Here is a 16489-nt window from a genome sequence, read left to right as displayed (position 1 = left end):
ATATATATATATATATATATATATATATATATATATATATATATATATATATACACACACACACACACACACACACACACACACACACACACACACACACACAGTGTTTCCTCGAAATATTAATATAATTCTTTCTAGGATGCTGCTCGGATTACGAAAAATTCCTCTCCGTAGCTTAATGCAGGGCACAACGAAACGAAACCAGCCACCTGCTGGTCGCCAACAACCATCAAGCCTCAGTAGATCGTCACCCTATTTAACCCACCAACAGGGAAGGGAGCATAACAAATGCCAACTTAATCACTCACGCTGGGAAAGAACTAATTAGCCACGTGCTAGGGATCACACTCACCACAGATTATCCATAGACTGAGGTATAATACCCCATTGGACTACGAGTATCTTCCACAGCAAGAAAACCACCCATGTCCAATATGAATATTATACACTCTGGCCGGAGAACAGCATATTCAGTTTCCCAAAAGACAGACCCACACCTCTGTTACAGCTGATGGAACGTAGGGAGGGGGGGTGCACAGCTGTAATCTATCAGAATATTATACAGTCCTCTGCTCTGCCCCACTCACGATTGTGGGTCTCAAGACTAGTAGCATTTAACGAGAATACAACACACATGACAACATACTTTACTTTGGCAGAAAAGGAGAAATGAACAGGTGTTTGCTCCAGTCAAAACCTAGACACAAATACAACGGGCAGCCGAACAATATAAGACTGAGGGTAGTCACACTCCACACCATAGGAGCATCAGGAAATATAGAGCCGCACACGCTCTTTCGCACACTATCTGGATTCTGCTACATCCAGACTGACCGAAGGTCCCAAACAATACCCAATATGATATGGCGTCACACGATAATCCCACCCTTAAGGAGGGGGTGAAGGTCCGCCCGCGCCTCGCTTCCTGCTCACTGCATCTCGCTCTCTCTCGCAAACTAAATATTATCTTCCAAAAATTAAAGGGATTTATTGGTAAGGTTCGGTAAAAATAAACTACAGCGTAAGAGAGAGAAACTCTTCAACTATATGAATATTCTCTATGAAATACAAGTCTCGTAAAGGAAGGGAAGTGGGAAAAATTAAATAAGGACAACATTAAATTCATACTACTCTAAGCAGACCATGAAGTGCCCATCTCCCGCACTGCTGCTATCACTCATTCCTTCTCTCCTTCCTCCTTTTCTTCTTCCTTCTCGATATTTCTGCTCTCTTTTTTCGCTGCATATATATATATAATATATATATATATATATATATATATATATATATATATATATATATATATATATATATATATATATATATATATATATATATATATATATATATATATATATATATACACACACAAATAACCTTCATCTCACCCTCCCCTATTTCAGTCTCTCCTCCACCCTCCAACTACTTCATTTATGCCAGTAAGATTATTCGGTATGATATTTTTCATGCTCTCACTGGCCTTAACAGTCAGAAGGCTCATGGACCTGATGGCTCATGGACCCTTCTATAGTCCTCCGAAACTGGGCCTCCGTGCCAACTCTGTCAATATCTACCTTTCCTTCCTGCTGGAAGTTTCCCTACATTCAGCCTGTTCCTAAAAAGGATGGCCCCTATAATTATTCAAACTACCGTCTTATTCTTTTAATTTCTTGCCTCTCCAAAGTTTTTTTTTTTTTTATCTATCGTCAACAGGAAGATTCTTAAACGATTGTTACTTCAAAGTTATATCTGACCGCTTGCATGGGTTCTGTCGTGGCCGCTCTACTGGTGATTTTTTTTTATCTTCCTTACGGAATCTTCGTCACCCTTTTGTGAAATTTTCGCTATTGCTTCAGACATATCCGCCTCAAATCTTTGATTTACAAGGAACCCACCTCCGGCTTGTTTCCTCTTTAGCTTCATTTTAAGCTAACTCTCAAGGAAAGTCTGTACATGCATGTATGTATACGTAGAGTACACGTATGTATATGTAGAGTATGTTGCACTCATACTGATTTTCTAGACTAGGTGAAATCAACAGCATTTCGTCTTATCAATTCCTTCATTCAGAGTGCCTTTAGCATATATCTCTTTGACGCAATGTTGCATCCCTTGCCATCTTCTACCACTATTTTCATGCTAATTGAACTTCTCATCTTGCTAACTCCGTGCCTTCCTTCCTCCCGTGGCCTTGCTGCGTAAGACTTTCCATTTTCTGTCACCCATGTTCTGTGCGCCTCTGTAATGCAAGAGTTAACCATTATTCGTAATCATTCATCTCTTTTTCTGGCTAACTCTGGAACTCCCTGTGTGCTTCTGTATTTCCTCTTTTCTATAACTTGACATGAACTCTTTCAATAAGGAGGTTTGAAAACATTAATCCTCCAATTTTGGAATTTTGGATGATTCTTTTTGGCCTCTCTTTAGGAAGTGACAACTCTTACATTAAAACAACTAATTACATCTTACCTGATGTCTTGGGAACGGAACCATATTGCCTCATTCCCCTTAGGGTTATCCAGGTTAGGGTTGTGTAGCATGGTCCACACAATCTCCTGCATCCAGGTGGTGCCGCACTTGGGGAAGGTCATCACCATCACATCGTCGCTTCTGAACTGTGGGAGAAGCAACAGCGATAACCTTGCGCCTCCATGTGCCAAGCCAAGTATAGGAAAGATGAATGCATGACTACCTTCATGTTGTAAATCTTGTCAAGGTAGGTGGGCGCGCTCCCAGGATACAGCCAGCCCTCAGGGAGAATGCGGACCATCCCGCGAACGAAAGGAACTATCTCCATGCTCGTGACTTCCTCTTCACTCGCCTGTTCAACCTTATGGCCACTCAGCAACTGCCTACTCATCTTACTATAATGCACAATACTTGTTGTGGGACAATTATTGAGAGACAGAGACACAGCTGCACAGCTGGAATTTCCTTCAGGGCATCGTATTCTCATACAATAGACCCAAAATTCAGTGGCGCCAGACAAACAATGTGCAGACTTCCCTTCCTGTTCTGCTGTGTGTCGGCCTGTAACAACACCGCTGTCATTAGTGAGGAGTTCATAACTGTTTGGTTAAGTTTTATTTTACTTCACTAAAGTGTCTAATAAAACAAGACACTGAAATTCGGTATACATGTGTCATGACCTAATTATACAATAATGCCGATTGCCAACAACCTTTTATAATATATATATATATATATATATATATATATATATATATATATATATATATATATATATATATATATATATATATATATATATATATATATATATATATAATTGAAAGTACACCACAGTTACAAGCAGGGTTGGCATTAAAAAACCCACCCAAACAACTCTTAAAAAAAATATCATTTTTTTTTTTAATATTCATCATATCAAAATTTAGTTCTCTATATTGATAAATAAGGTCAATATATACATATACATAGAAAATGTAAAAGTAGTCAAGCCTGACCCATTCCTTTCCTGTACAGTACAAGTTAACACAGGCTTTTTCCAACCGGACCAACCTGTATCAACATGACCTAAACAAATGTCTGATCTTCATTAACAAAAAGTGTCAAAATCTAACACCTCTTGTAACTTCTGGTACCTAGCCAAAAAATATCTATCTAAAGCTGAATTCTTCGCTCAAACCTCAGCTATAACTTTGCCTTGAATGATTCAGGGACTGTTCCTCCCTTTCCTTCACCCTCTAAGTCATGCTACCAATTAAAATTCTTCACAGATGTGTTTTCCATGCTCTCACTGGCCTAAACCCTCGGAAGCCTTATGGATCTGACGGAGTCCCTCCTATTGTTCTCCAAAACTGTGCCTCCGTGCTTGCATCTTGCCTAGTCAAACTCTTTCAACTTTGTTCATCAACCTTCCTTCCTGCTGGAAGTTTGCCTACATTCACCCTGTTCTTAAAAAGGTTGATCCTTCTAATCCCTCAAATTACTATCCTATTGCTTTAATTTCCTGCCTCTCTAAAGTTTTGAATCTGTCCTCAACAGGAAGATTCTGCTTAAACATCTATAACTTCACAACCTTTAAGCTGATCGCCAGTCTGGGTTCTACTGCTGATCTTTTGACTTTCCTTACTGAGTCCTGATCATCCTCTTTTAGGGATTATGGTGAAACTTTTGCTGTTGCCTTACACATATCAGAAGCTTTTGATAGTGTCTGGTACAAAGCTTTGATTTCCAAACTACACTCATATGGCTTCTATCTTCCTCTCTGTAGCTTCATCTCAAGGTTCCTTTCTGACCGTTTTATTGCTGCTGTGGTAGACGGTCTAAATATATTAACAGCAGTATTCTTCAGGTTTCTCCCCTATCACATACTCTCTTCCTATCATTCATCAATGATCTTCTAAACCAAACTTCTTGTCCTATCCATTCCTACAGTAATGATACTAACCTGCACTTTCCTACATCTTTTCGTAGATACCCAACCCTTCAAGAAGTAAACAGTTCTTGCATGGACCCATAGAACACCTGATTTCTGATCTCTCCAAATTTTCTGATTGAGGCAGAGCAAAATTAGTATTGTTCAATGCCTCAAAACTCAACTCCTCCATCTATCATCTTTACACAACCTTCCAGACAACTATCCCCTCTTCTTCAATGACACTCAACTGTTCCCCTCTTCTACACTTATCATGCTTGGGCTGTTCTTTACTTATAATCTAAACTGGAAACTTCACATCTCATCTTCAGCTTTTATGAAGTTAGGCGTTCTGAGATGTCTCCGCCAGTTTTTCTCAGCCCCCCAGCTGCTAACTCTGTACAGCTGGCTTTATCCGTCCGTGTATGGAGCCTCGCTGCACAAGACTCTTCTTTCTCTCATCCCTATTTTGTCCACCTCTCTAATGCAAGAGTTAACCAGAATTCTTAGTCATTCATCCCTTTTTCTAGTAAACACTGAAACTCTCTGCCTGCTTTCGTATTCCCACCTTCCTACGACTTTCCTAAGTCTTTTAAGAGGGAGGTTTCAAGAAATTTATCCTGTAATTTCTGACTACCGCTTTCGACTCTGGGGACCAGCATCTCTGTGAGCCTTATATATATATATATATATATATATATATATATATATATATATATATATATATATATATATATATATATATATATATATATATATATATATATATATATATAATTTTGTTGCTCTTGACCGGTCTCCCTCTTACATGAAAAATGAAAAACACTTTAAACTTTTAGTTTCAATCTAGTTTACTTTTAAATTGCTTATTTAAACTAATTTACATTTAAATATGAAGAATAAACAATAAATAAATAAACCCCTCCAAAAACAATAAAACCCCCCTAAAAAAAAAAAACAGCAATAAACACCTCCCCCAAAAAAGTGGTTTTGGTTTGCTTTTTAAAAATGTGGGTTTTTCAAACTCTGGTTACAAGTGGCCATGTAGTTATATGTGGTAGTCTGACAGACCAACGTCGTGACGGCGTTATCAGATGCAGTTGTTCCAGATTCGACGCCGAACGAAACGTTCGGCGTCGGCACCGCCACCTCTGTAATGTGGTGCTCATCTGAAGCAGAACGGCCCGAAAAATTAACGGAAAACTGGTGCACTATGATACCTGAGTCGGGGTGGTCAATTTACTAGTGCTTCCCTTTCCAAAAAAGGGACATACAATTATGAATGAATGTTATAACAAATGACTGGACAACAATCTCACTGATGATAGCAGTAAAAGGATTAGGAAGGGCACGAGTGCTAGCACCGCAGTAAATACGGTTACTCCGTCCATGACAAGGCCAACTGATTCGGTACCAAATTTTGCTTCATCCTTAACAGGGACCTAGAATCACATCAATACATTATGCCACCTATACAGAGATATGTAGTAGGTGGAGCTTCTCAGCTCGCCAAGCAGTGTCAGATATAATCCTTGGACACATGCTGTTCTGTTGGGAGACTTCCTTTGTTGCAGCCGTGAGGCTGAAAATATATATATTAATGGCAAAAGGTTCTTACAGTGGTTACAGAATGTTGGGGATGGTTTGCAATGACAAGCGGAAGCCTTTTACGTTGAAAATTTAAAGAAATTATATAAGCATGATGGTGTGTAGTGCTACATTGGCAAGAATAGGTCCTGCAGGTCAGGACAATGACACGTAGCGCCAGCAGGAAACCCTGGAGGCTGGGGGCACACCCAAGCCTGAACAGCACCTCCGGCAACAGTGGGCGGGCGGGAAGACACAGGCAAGAGTTGCAGCCTCAGATGTTGGGCGTCGTGCATGTGGTGTCAGGTGGCTGCCAAGGGGGCTATAAAAATCGAGGCGGCTGTTAAGGGTGGCGGACTAAAGCAGGGGTCACGTCACAGCCTCAGCCTGGGTCAGTGGGAGATGGTGGAGGCGGTGCAGGGTGGTAGAGTCTCCGTGTTAAGGGGCACCTACCCTCTTGAAGATTAGCATGTCATAGTTGTCGTATGTACCCAACCTCATGCCTTACGATCCAGCTTCACCAAAGTTCTCTGATAAACGTGAAATCAATGATTTTCATTCAATTTCAAGATATGGTTTATAATTTGTCTATATTTTTGTTGCACTTCCGCTTGTCACCGAAGGATAGGAACAGAGAGGGGGGCCACGTTCTAACCTGTAAGTGCTCCAAGGAGCTCCTGCACACACGTCTTTTAGCTTTTGGAATTCAGGAGATGTGTGTGTGTGTGTGTGTGTGTGTGTGTGTGTGTGTGTGTGTGTGTGTGTGTGTGTGTGTGTTTCACTACGATCTAAGGAATCACATGTTGGACTTTAAATAGTCCTCCTGGAAAATTCAGTTATATCTATGGGTGAAGCTGAAACCCTTCACACACTACACTCCGTCCTTCTGCTCAAACGGGATATTAATGCGCCCGCAGGCGCGCAGGCGCGCGCGCGCACACACACACACACACACACACACACACACACACACACACACAGCACCTCTCTCTCTCTCTCTCTCTCTCTCTCTCTCTCTCTTTTTCTCTCTCTCATATATATATATATATATATATATATATATATATATATATATATATATATATATATATATATATATATATATATATATATATATATATATATATATATATATATATATATGAGAGAGAGAGAGAGAGAGAGAGAGAGAGAGAGAGAGAGAGAGAGAGAGAGAGAGAGAGAGAGAGAGAGAGAGAGAAACGTCTTACCTTCAAGACTGCCCAAAGATGTCTGCTAAGGTAGTGGTGCCACATCTTGCGTTGAGAATTGAGGTATAGAGTGACAAAGTGACGTAATCATCTTCTTTACATGCAGCTTCATGGTGCCAGGAAAAAAAAGTTCTTTAATCAATAGTATTTGAAATTTGTCATGGATTGGTTTACTTAACACACACACCACCAATGACATGCAATTCCTGGTTCAGTCTCCAGGTAGACAGGCAGGGGTGAAACACTCTCAGGAAAACAATTTCTTTTGGCTGAGGTATATTTACAAACAGTATATTAAGGAAGGCCAGGCTAGCTAACACTAATGCATGTGACACAGTGAACGACACAGAGTGATACCTGTTCCTTGAAGAAACCACGACGTGCCCACGTGGGCAGTGAAAGAGAGAGCACGGAGTTAGATTAAGGAGAGCGCGCCGCTCTGTTACGTTTCAAGAGCACGGAATTAATAGCCACCACACACTGAATTATCCCAGCTAAAACACTTGACGAAGAACAGGCGACCACGTGGTCGCCCGACGACTGGTATAGATCCTCGATAAAAGCTACGAGACTGAATTTATCATTAAAATAACTCACCCAAGACATTTCCCTGGTGTGCTTACCCATCTAGCTCTGCTTCGATGAAGGGCAGCTTCGCTGGTCAGAGCTCCGAGCTTACCTCTGCACTGCGCTGCCTCTCTCCATATCTGGATCTTGGAGCTGCTGCAGGGCACTTCTCTCTTTTTGAGTGACTTGGCGCCGAGTGAGGACGGGCGAGGTCTTGAACTGCTCACCTTGGCCACGCAGATTGATACAGAGTCTACCCACCCACGAGCAGGGCGAATGGTTCTGTCCTGAGTTCCTTTTTTCCAATAGATAATCCTTGAGAGTGCAATTCTGGAGGACTGGCTCTTTTAGTAGGCCTTTATCACCCTCCTTTTGTTGTTGACTTGGCAAGAGCCAATTCTACAAAAAGGAAAGTTGACTCTTACTTGTTCCACATGCACTGAACAGCCTCGCCCACATGAGGAGGATGTGGGGTTGATCCTTTTACTTATCATTTCTGTGCTTCCTCACTGGAGAAGATCCAGTTATCAAAATTTCCTACTTTTTCTATCTTTATTATATCTTCCTTAATAATGCAGAAGTTCTTGACAATCCTCATTCTAACATTCCCTTCATACATTAATTCTGATCTCTATAATTTGAGTTCCATTAAAAGAAGAATAATAAGACACAAGTAAAGTCTCTTTGTCTTCTCATGGTTCATGTAGGTGTGTTAAAGGGTAGGAAGGATTGAAATGTCTCAACGATGTTTTCTAGTACAATTGGAATTGTAAAGTATCAAAGAAAATACCATTTCACCGCAACATATTTGGTCACCGCTGGTATAAAACAACATATGGGAACACAGGGCACACCAACAGGAACTGAGATTCAGTGTGGGTGTGAGGAAAGCTGCTAGCCGTCCGTCTCCCACACAGTCTACACTCACGCATTGATCTTATAATCAGGTCATTAGATTCAGTCCTTTATTTACTCATAAAACCCGAAGTAACCTTGAGTGCTCATGGCCATTTAAATTGTGCCTTAGCAAGCGAATTTGATAACCCATCTAGAATTCTTTCACTATGATTACTTTTAAGAACAGCAACTCGGCTGCCTTTCACAGGTACCTACACTATTATTTATTTATCAGTTCGCTTTTGGACGGTCTCACAAATATACAAAGATAAAATATTTGTACAACATGATTAAGAAGAATATTAAAGCATTGGTTTTAAAGCCTAAGGGTCTTCATAAATCATAGACCTTCATAGGGGATAAAGAGTGAACGTGATTTTAACGTGAGGGCTCACTTTTGCACTAAAAAAGAGAAAATAGTAAGTGGTTAATTTATCAGTTATATATATATATATATATATATATATATATATATATATATATATATATATATATATATATATATATATATATATATATATATATATATATATATATATATATATATATATATATATATATATATATATATATATATAACAAATTTCTCAAAAATATATATTACTATTAGACTGATAAGGCAAATAAAATAAGCATTCTAAAACAGAAACAGTAAAGGCGGCATCACACATGGCAAATTTCTGTCAAAATATTGGCAGCTTTTGTTGGCAGTTAGGCAAAAGCAGCAGGAAACAACGTCTAGTTGCTCGTTTTCTGTGGTCAAAAAGAATGGAAAATGGTTGTCTTGCCGTACATTTTGAAAGTATTTGGAGTCAAATGACTGTCGTGTTACAAACTAGGAATATAAACTGAATATAAATTATTGCACTTGAACAATAGTTGTCAGCTACAAAAAAAAAGTACATGTGTGATTGTGTGATTGTTATTTGATTGTGTGGTGTGTGAAATTATTTATAACGCTTATTTGGTAACTGCAGCTGATGAGAAGTCACCTTCGTCACATTCATTTACTTAAACAAAAAATAATAAATAAATAAATGAATAAAAAGTTAAAACCCAGCCCCCCCCCAAAAAAAATAAAAATCAAACGTTAGGACAGATTATGGTATATTCAAAGATGCTGCTACACAAAACAAAGAATTGTAAATTTTCGGTTTTCTTTCTATACGTTGACAGGACTAGCTCTTCGACTTAGATTTCAATACCTATCTAGATCACATTATATATATATATATATATATATATATATATATATATATATATATATATATATATATATATATATATATATATATATATATATATATATATATATATATATATACATATACAGTGGTCTGATGGTTGAGTGAGAAAGAAATTGCAGGTAGGAATCTATCCTTCTTATCTATCCTAAATACTCATCTCTCTGAACCTAATGAGCTTGGATAGTGCTACCTATACAGTATACCTGTATACTGTATAGGTATACCCAGCCTAATAGCCTGGGTGTGAAAGTTGATAGATAACAGATCAGAGCAGTTGAGCTGGTATGCAATCAACATGGTGTTCGAACAGTGTCTAAATGGAAACATTTCTTATCTGTTTTAAATGGTTTAAAGTGACACTCCAAATGTTTAACAGAGCTTGTGTCTTCACCTGTCATATAATTTTTCTATAACACCACGTTGACGCAATGTATGGTTCATTCAGCCAGAGCCCATTTCAGGTTCAGATCAGTGTCTGCGATGTTCTCTTTGATCCAATGATCCATCTTTTTCTGCAGTTCTGGCGTAAAGTGGTTCTTCCAGTCTCCCGTCTTGCCTGTAATACAAGCATATCACAAAGGATGGCGAAACACATGACAATGTAGATCAGTCATAGTCAGTCTGGGTACATGGTGCATGCTAGGGTGCATGAATTGTTTCAAAGGGTACCTAGAAATAATGGTTGCAAGAAGGGGTACATAATATGAGTAGTGTGTACTTTTTATGTAAAAGGATCATTGGCCAAGGACAACAAAAACTGAAGATAAAAAAATAAAATACCCACTTGAGTGTTAATCCCTAAAGAGAGTTCAAGACGGATTATCGAAAGTTGGAGGATAAGTGTCTTGATTGGGAGGCTTACAGTTTGCAAGATCAGAACATTTAGCGTGAAAATAACATTAGAAGATACAACAGTGTGGCGATGAGAGAGACACTGAAGACAGTCAGTTAGAGGAAGCATAGTTTCAGAGAACAATAGGAGGGGCTTCATCAGGTCTATAATCCATCTGAGGGCTAAGACCAGCGAGGGTGTGGATAAGATCGTTGGGAAGGATTTTGATGGGTAGTGTGAAATAGTCGGAGGGTGGAGGGGGAGAGAGGAACAAGCATTGAATTATCAAATGTTTAAGCGAAAAATTCAGCTTTAGAGATAGATGAGATGGCAGCTGAAATAAAGGGGAGTCAAAGATGAAGAAGTAAAGTTATTAGGGATATCTTTGGCGAGGTGTCAGGAGTAACAAGGGGAGTTAGATCTAGCAAAAGTTTCACATTTTCTATTGATGAAGTTTAAAGCTAGGTGGAAAACAGACTTGGTATGATTCCGGGCAGAAATATAAAATGCATGAAATTCAGGTGATGAAAGGCTCAAGTACCGTTTGTGGGGTCACACCTCTATCATATATAGCACAGGAACAGGCTGAGTTAGACCATGGTTTGGAAGGTTTATGACGAGAAAAAAATGAGTAATGTACGCCTCTATGACAAATACTGTAACCTTTGTTATGCGTTCAGCACAGAGCGACAGGAGTGTCACTGGAACAGTAGTCATTCCATGGGAAATTTGAATATTTCCTCAGGTCCCTCCATTTAGCAGAGGCAAAGACCCAGATGCACCTACGCTTTGGGAGATCCTGAGGAGCAATTGGAGCTACAGGACAAGATATAGATACGAGGTTGTGATTGGAGGATTGCAACGGATATGACGGGGAGACAGCATAACCAGGATTAGAGGTTAGGAAAAGGTATAGAATGTTGGGCTTATCTCCAAGACGGTCAGGAATATGAGTCTGGCGTTGCACTAGTTGATGTAGATCGTGGAGGATAACAAAATTCATGAGCTTGGTCACTGAGAGGAGAGGAAGCCAAATGTGGTAGTGATCATTTACGTCTCTAATGGAAATCTCAGTGAAAGGGAAGAGTCTTGATGTGGTTCCACTTTAGGTGTTAAATAGTCAAAGAACTTTTCATAGTTAGAGGACTTAAATGAGAGGTATACAGCATGAGAGGTATACAGATGGTAGAATATTCTGAAGATTCAAGAGCGTAAGCATGACAGCAAGTTGAATCGTTGCACATATAGAAGCAATATCTAGCTTTTGTATTAAAAATGAGGGTAGATAAAGTAGGAGGGAGCAAAGAAAGGATTGCTCTCTGTTGCCTCAGACACCTGTGTTTTGGAGAGGAAAAGAAGATGAGATTTAGATAAAGGAGTGGTGAAGTACATCACATCTCCTAAGCTGTACAAGACAGCAGAGTTGGAAAAGATATTTTAGTAAAGAAAAATTGTAAGTGTCCTGGAAGAAATTAGATTGAATTGATATTAATGTACAGTACTTTGAATGAATATGGTATGCTGATTTATAAGTAGAAATAGAAAATGTATAATCATATAATAATTTTGTAATATTATACATTTAGCACATACGAATTATGTAGGTATTTTATTTATTTTTTAATATTTAAAAGAGACCTAATACTTTAATTTTTATATATCAGCAATCTTAAACTAGAGAAAAAGTCAATATTTAAAAAAAAATCATTCAAAGCACGAGGGTGCATGGATTTTTAAAAAGATCCTACATGGGTGGATGAACTTAGGAATGGTCGAGGAACACTGCTGTAAATGGCACCCCAAGACCAGAACACTAAGCTGGAGCCTCTGCCATGTAATTACTCACCCTTACGGAAAAACTTAACATCGCTCTTATTTTCTTTGTGAAAAACATCGTCTTGTAGAGGTTCACCTCGCGCCTTCATGGATGAGAAGGAGGTGTATTGCGCTATCTGAGGGAGAGATCAAATCTAGTAAGCAGTCAGTAGCTCAGGACTCATTAATCCCTCCGTTTATTGCAGGACACTGTTCCATCACTGCCACATGAACCCCATGTTACACTGGACTCCCGTGTACCACGAGACACTCACGGCCTCAAGCTTCTCCTCACTCAGTTGTGTTCCTAAGAACTCGTTGAGCTTCCTCAGCTCCGACATGATGTCTGCCTTCATGTCCTCGTAGAACACGAAGTGCAGGTTAGGGTGGTGCCTCTTCTGCCACGCCTGCTTCACGTGTGACCAATATGGACCGTACAATACTGAAATGATATATATATATATATATATATATATATATATATATATATATATATATATATATATATATATATATATATATATATATATATATATATATATATATATATATATATATATATATATATATATATATATATATATATATATATATATATATATATATATATATATATATATATATATATATATATATATATATATATATATATATATATATATATATATATATATATACCTTTTTTTATTTATTTATTTTTCTTTTTGCGATGTTACACTAAAACTTATGAAAATATTATCATTAAAACGTAATGTGATATGCAATGTTTATATAAGCATAGAGTAACAAAAAAACTACTTACTTTGTCCAGTCATCAGTTTTTTCTGAGTTTCTTCCATGGAGGAAACCACTGGAAAGACTTTTAGTGCCTCAAAAAAATAGGAATATGAGACGATCATGTCCTTAGGATTTCTGGTCACGTAGACTACCTGAAAAATAATGCCCAGTCGTTAATATTGCATTAATGATGGAACTAAACAATTTATGAATAGTTTTGCTAAATTAAGAGATATTGAATTAATCTTCTAGCAACAATCACTTGTCCCTAACATATCAGTTGTCCATAAATTTACGAGTATAGAAAATCGTTTACACACACAAAAAAAATATTAATTCATCTCTTAATCACGTAATCCTCATAAAAAAAAAAAATTATCTAAACCGGCAATTCTCTGAATGATCTTCATGTAAAGTATAGAGTATAATCCTAGCTATAAAGGTACGAAGATGGAAAGGGCATGAGGCTCGCGGGCTGCTGCCAGCCAGATTAAATTAGCCATCTTCTTGATGGCTAGGGGAAACACTACTGGGTCATTCCAGTGATGTAGAATATCTTGCCATTCCTGAAGAGTGAAGGCAGCATATTCCAACGGTGCCCACTGATGGATCTCTTTCTACTTCTTATTTTCATGATGATGAGTAAGGCTGCCTCACAAGAAGCTGACATCATCGAAGGTATGCATGTCAAGAATGTGAGTGTTTGCTATATTGGGAATTTCATTTACCTTCTGTGGTTGTGGTGAAGCCATATTATTTGTGGAGCAGCGGCAAAGTACCAGTATATGGTTTAACGCATATATAAATCAATAATACTTACTGGAGATGTATGTAATGCAAATTATAGCAAAAAATATGCATTTTTAATAACTTGTTGACAATAAATGGTGGTAGCGAGTGAAAAAAAAAAAAAAAATGTGATGGCGGAAAAACGAGGGTACCCTGATGAGCAGCGCGTGACATTGAAACCATTATCCACAGCAAACCGGAAGGGAGACAGTGGGGTTTCACTTGACACCGCTCATCAGCTCGCCTCATGCCCTCATCTTAATGAACTCACCCAAAAAACTAAATGCTGGTAGCTTTTTGGTGTCTACTACCAGGTAAGTAACCACTCATCTAAAAGTGTATGTTTATTCTAAAAGTAAAAACCAGACCTGACAAACAAAATACTACATAATCTCCCACAGAAACTGAGTGTTCTGCATATCTGACCTTGATCCTGTCAAGGATGTCATCAGGGTAGAGACTGAGAGGGAAATGAGACTTAATGACACGAGGACTCTTAGCCACTTCTGCAAGCTGGAGAGACAAGCCTTCCTCCCACTTCTTACCAGGACATGTCTCGTTGAACTTTTTCAAGTAATAATTTGGAGGCTGCCCCTTGAATGTTTCTACATCAAACATCATGTCAAGGCTAAAAGAGAAAAGATATACATAAATATAAAATGTTGAGATTTGTTAGTATTAAATGTAAAAGAGATAAAATCAAGAACAATTATAGTGTTGTAATGCAACTATTAAAAATGGATTTTCTTTAAATGAATGTTCCAGAATTCGCATATTCCATGATCAGGTCTAAATTCACATCGGATATAATCAGTAACAAGTACCTCCCCTTTTCAGCTGTTAGAGTAATACGTAATTCCGAGTTTAAGTCCGTTTAAGTCCGACTTTAATTTTAAGCCAGCTTTTCCTGGACTAAGTTTTTATCTTTTCTTACTTTTTATATTAGATATCTAACATAGTATTTTCGCCTTCAGATCTTTCTATATTTGTTCCAACTATTTCATCCTTTACCTTGTAACACAGCACTTTTATAACATGCGTTTTACTGATGGATTTATCTTTAAATCAGTATTTCTTAATCTGAAGTGATGGGAAAAGAGCGATACATTGTCAGTGTTCTTTCCTTGTAAAGGATATAAAAGAATTAAATAGATATCTTTGGGAAAAAAAAGAGTGACAAACATTTCAGTCTTCTTTTCAACTGCTAATGTATCTTAGCCTGGCAATGGAAAGTACTAACATTTTTTACATATGTTCCCCACTTTAGTAGGAAGTCTGCTTCACTGAGTTAGGTGGTACACGCTGGGATGCTGGACTGTCATGACCTGACAACACGGGATATTAATGTCGGAAAAAAGGTAAGATATGGAGTTTAAATTTACTGACACACAAACTGACAAGCAAGTTAATTCACGCAAAGTTAATGTTTCGACGATTCCATAAAAGGCATTTACTTTCCTTTAACTTTTACTGGTACTCAAAACTTATACTAAAGGAAAACTCTGTCGAACTTTTACCTTTACTGTCAAACTGTTCACTGTTTACCTCTACTGTTAAAGGTTCACTGTCGAACCATTAACTTTTATTGGTAGTCAAAACTTATACTTAAGGAAAACACTGTCGAAATTGTTTTATAATGACTGCCTCCACTTGTTATTTTGTGTCACTTTTATATCAGAAAAAAAAAAAAACGCTTATTGATGCATAATGATGTGATTCTTATAAATTTGTTCTCTCATGCTATTTATCAATGTAATAAATGTGGGAGCTGTAAGGGAACATATGGCAAAAACTAGAAGGTATTTGAACTCTAGAACTCACGAGCATATGGGTAGGGCAGTCAGTGTTAAGATTACTTGATTCAGTAACTCAGGATGGTGCTCGTGAAACAGACCATCCTATAAATATTTGGAACTTTAAAATTCGAACCGGTGGCAGGAATGAGCTGCTCACATTAGAGAGTATTCCGCAATGTGATGAATATCAAAATTTTGGGGAGCTCAGTTTAATTCGTCTGTCTTAAAGAGTTCAGTGTGATGTTCAAGTTTGGTGTCAATTATCGTCTGTTGAAATATAAATAAATTATATATATATATATATATATATATATATATATATATATATATATATATATATATATATATATATATATATATATATATATATATATATATATATATATATATAAAGAGACACTGGGAATGAACCTTATATCTTCGGAACGGATCCACAGAAACTCGTCCGCCTTGGGGTTGTCCAGGTTAGGGTTGTGTAGCATGGTCCACACAATTTCCTGCATCCAGGTGGTGCCACACTTGGGGAAGGTCTTCACAATCACGTCGTCGCTTCTAAACTGAGGTGACAAAGA

The 16489-nt window shown here is 37.8% G+C and overlaps 2 protein-coding genes across 6 annotated transcripts in view; both read right to left on the bottom strand.

Moving 5' to 3' along the window:
* LOC135103000 (sulfotransferase 1A1-like) overlaps positions 1-7388 on the bottom strand; it is a 16972-nt gene extending 9584 nt beyond the window's left edge. The window contains exons 1-3 of one of the 4 annotated variants that reach the window (XM_064008808.1): positions 7198-7322; positions 2693-3030; positions 2470-2615 (exon numbers count right to left, since the gene is read on the bottom strand). In XM_064008808.1, the coding sequence (XP_063864878.1) occupies positions 2470-2615; positions 2693-2956 (410 nt within the window). In that variant the 5' untranslated portion in view covers positions 2957-3030; positions 7198-7322. Of the gene's footprint in view, positions 1-2469; positions 2616-2692; positions 3174-6623; positions 6894-7197 lie in introns of those variants that run through there. The other 3 variants (XM_064008818.1, XM_064008838.1, XM_064008828.1) reach the window with 3 other exon arrangements.
* A 68-nt stretch (positions 7389-7456) lies between these two features.
* The window catches only part of LOC135102990 (sulfotransferase 1E1-like), a 101383-nt gene continuing 92350 nt past the window's right edge, over positions 7457-16489 (bottom strand). For both annotated transcript variants that reach the window (XM_064008794.1, XM_064008787.1), the window contains exons 3-8: positions 16329-16474; positions 14548-14749; positions 13358-13484; positions 12831-12997; positions 12587-12692; positions 7457-10464 (exon numbers count right to left, since the gene is read on the bottom strand). In XM_064008794.1, the coding sequence (XP_063864864.1) occupies positions 10346-10464; positions 12587-12692; positions 12831-12997; positions 13358-13484; positions 14548-14749; positions 16329-16474 (867 nt within the window). In that variant the 3' untranslated portion in view covers positions 7457-10345. The remainder of the gene's footprint in view (positions 10465-12586; positions 12693-12830; positions 12998-13357; positions 13485-14547; positions 14750-16328; positions 16475-16489) is intronic.

Source organism: Scylla paramamosain, chromosome 1, assembly GCF_035594125.1.
Source record: "Scylla paramamosain isolate STU-SP2022 chromosome 1, ASM3559412v1, whole genome shotgun sequence".
Taxonomy (NCBI): domain Eukaryota; kingdom Metazoa; phylum Arthropoda; class Malacostraca; order Decapoda; family Portunidae; genus Scylla; species Scylla paramamosain.
Note: the sequence above shows the minus strand (reverse complement) of the source record. Positions and strands in the feature narration are given on the sequence as shown.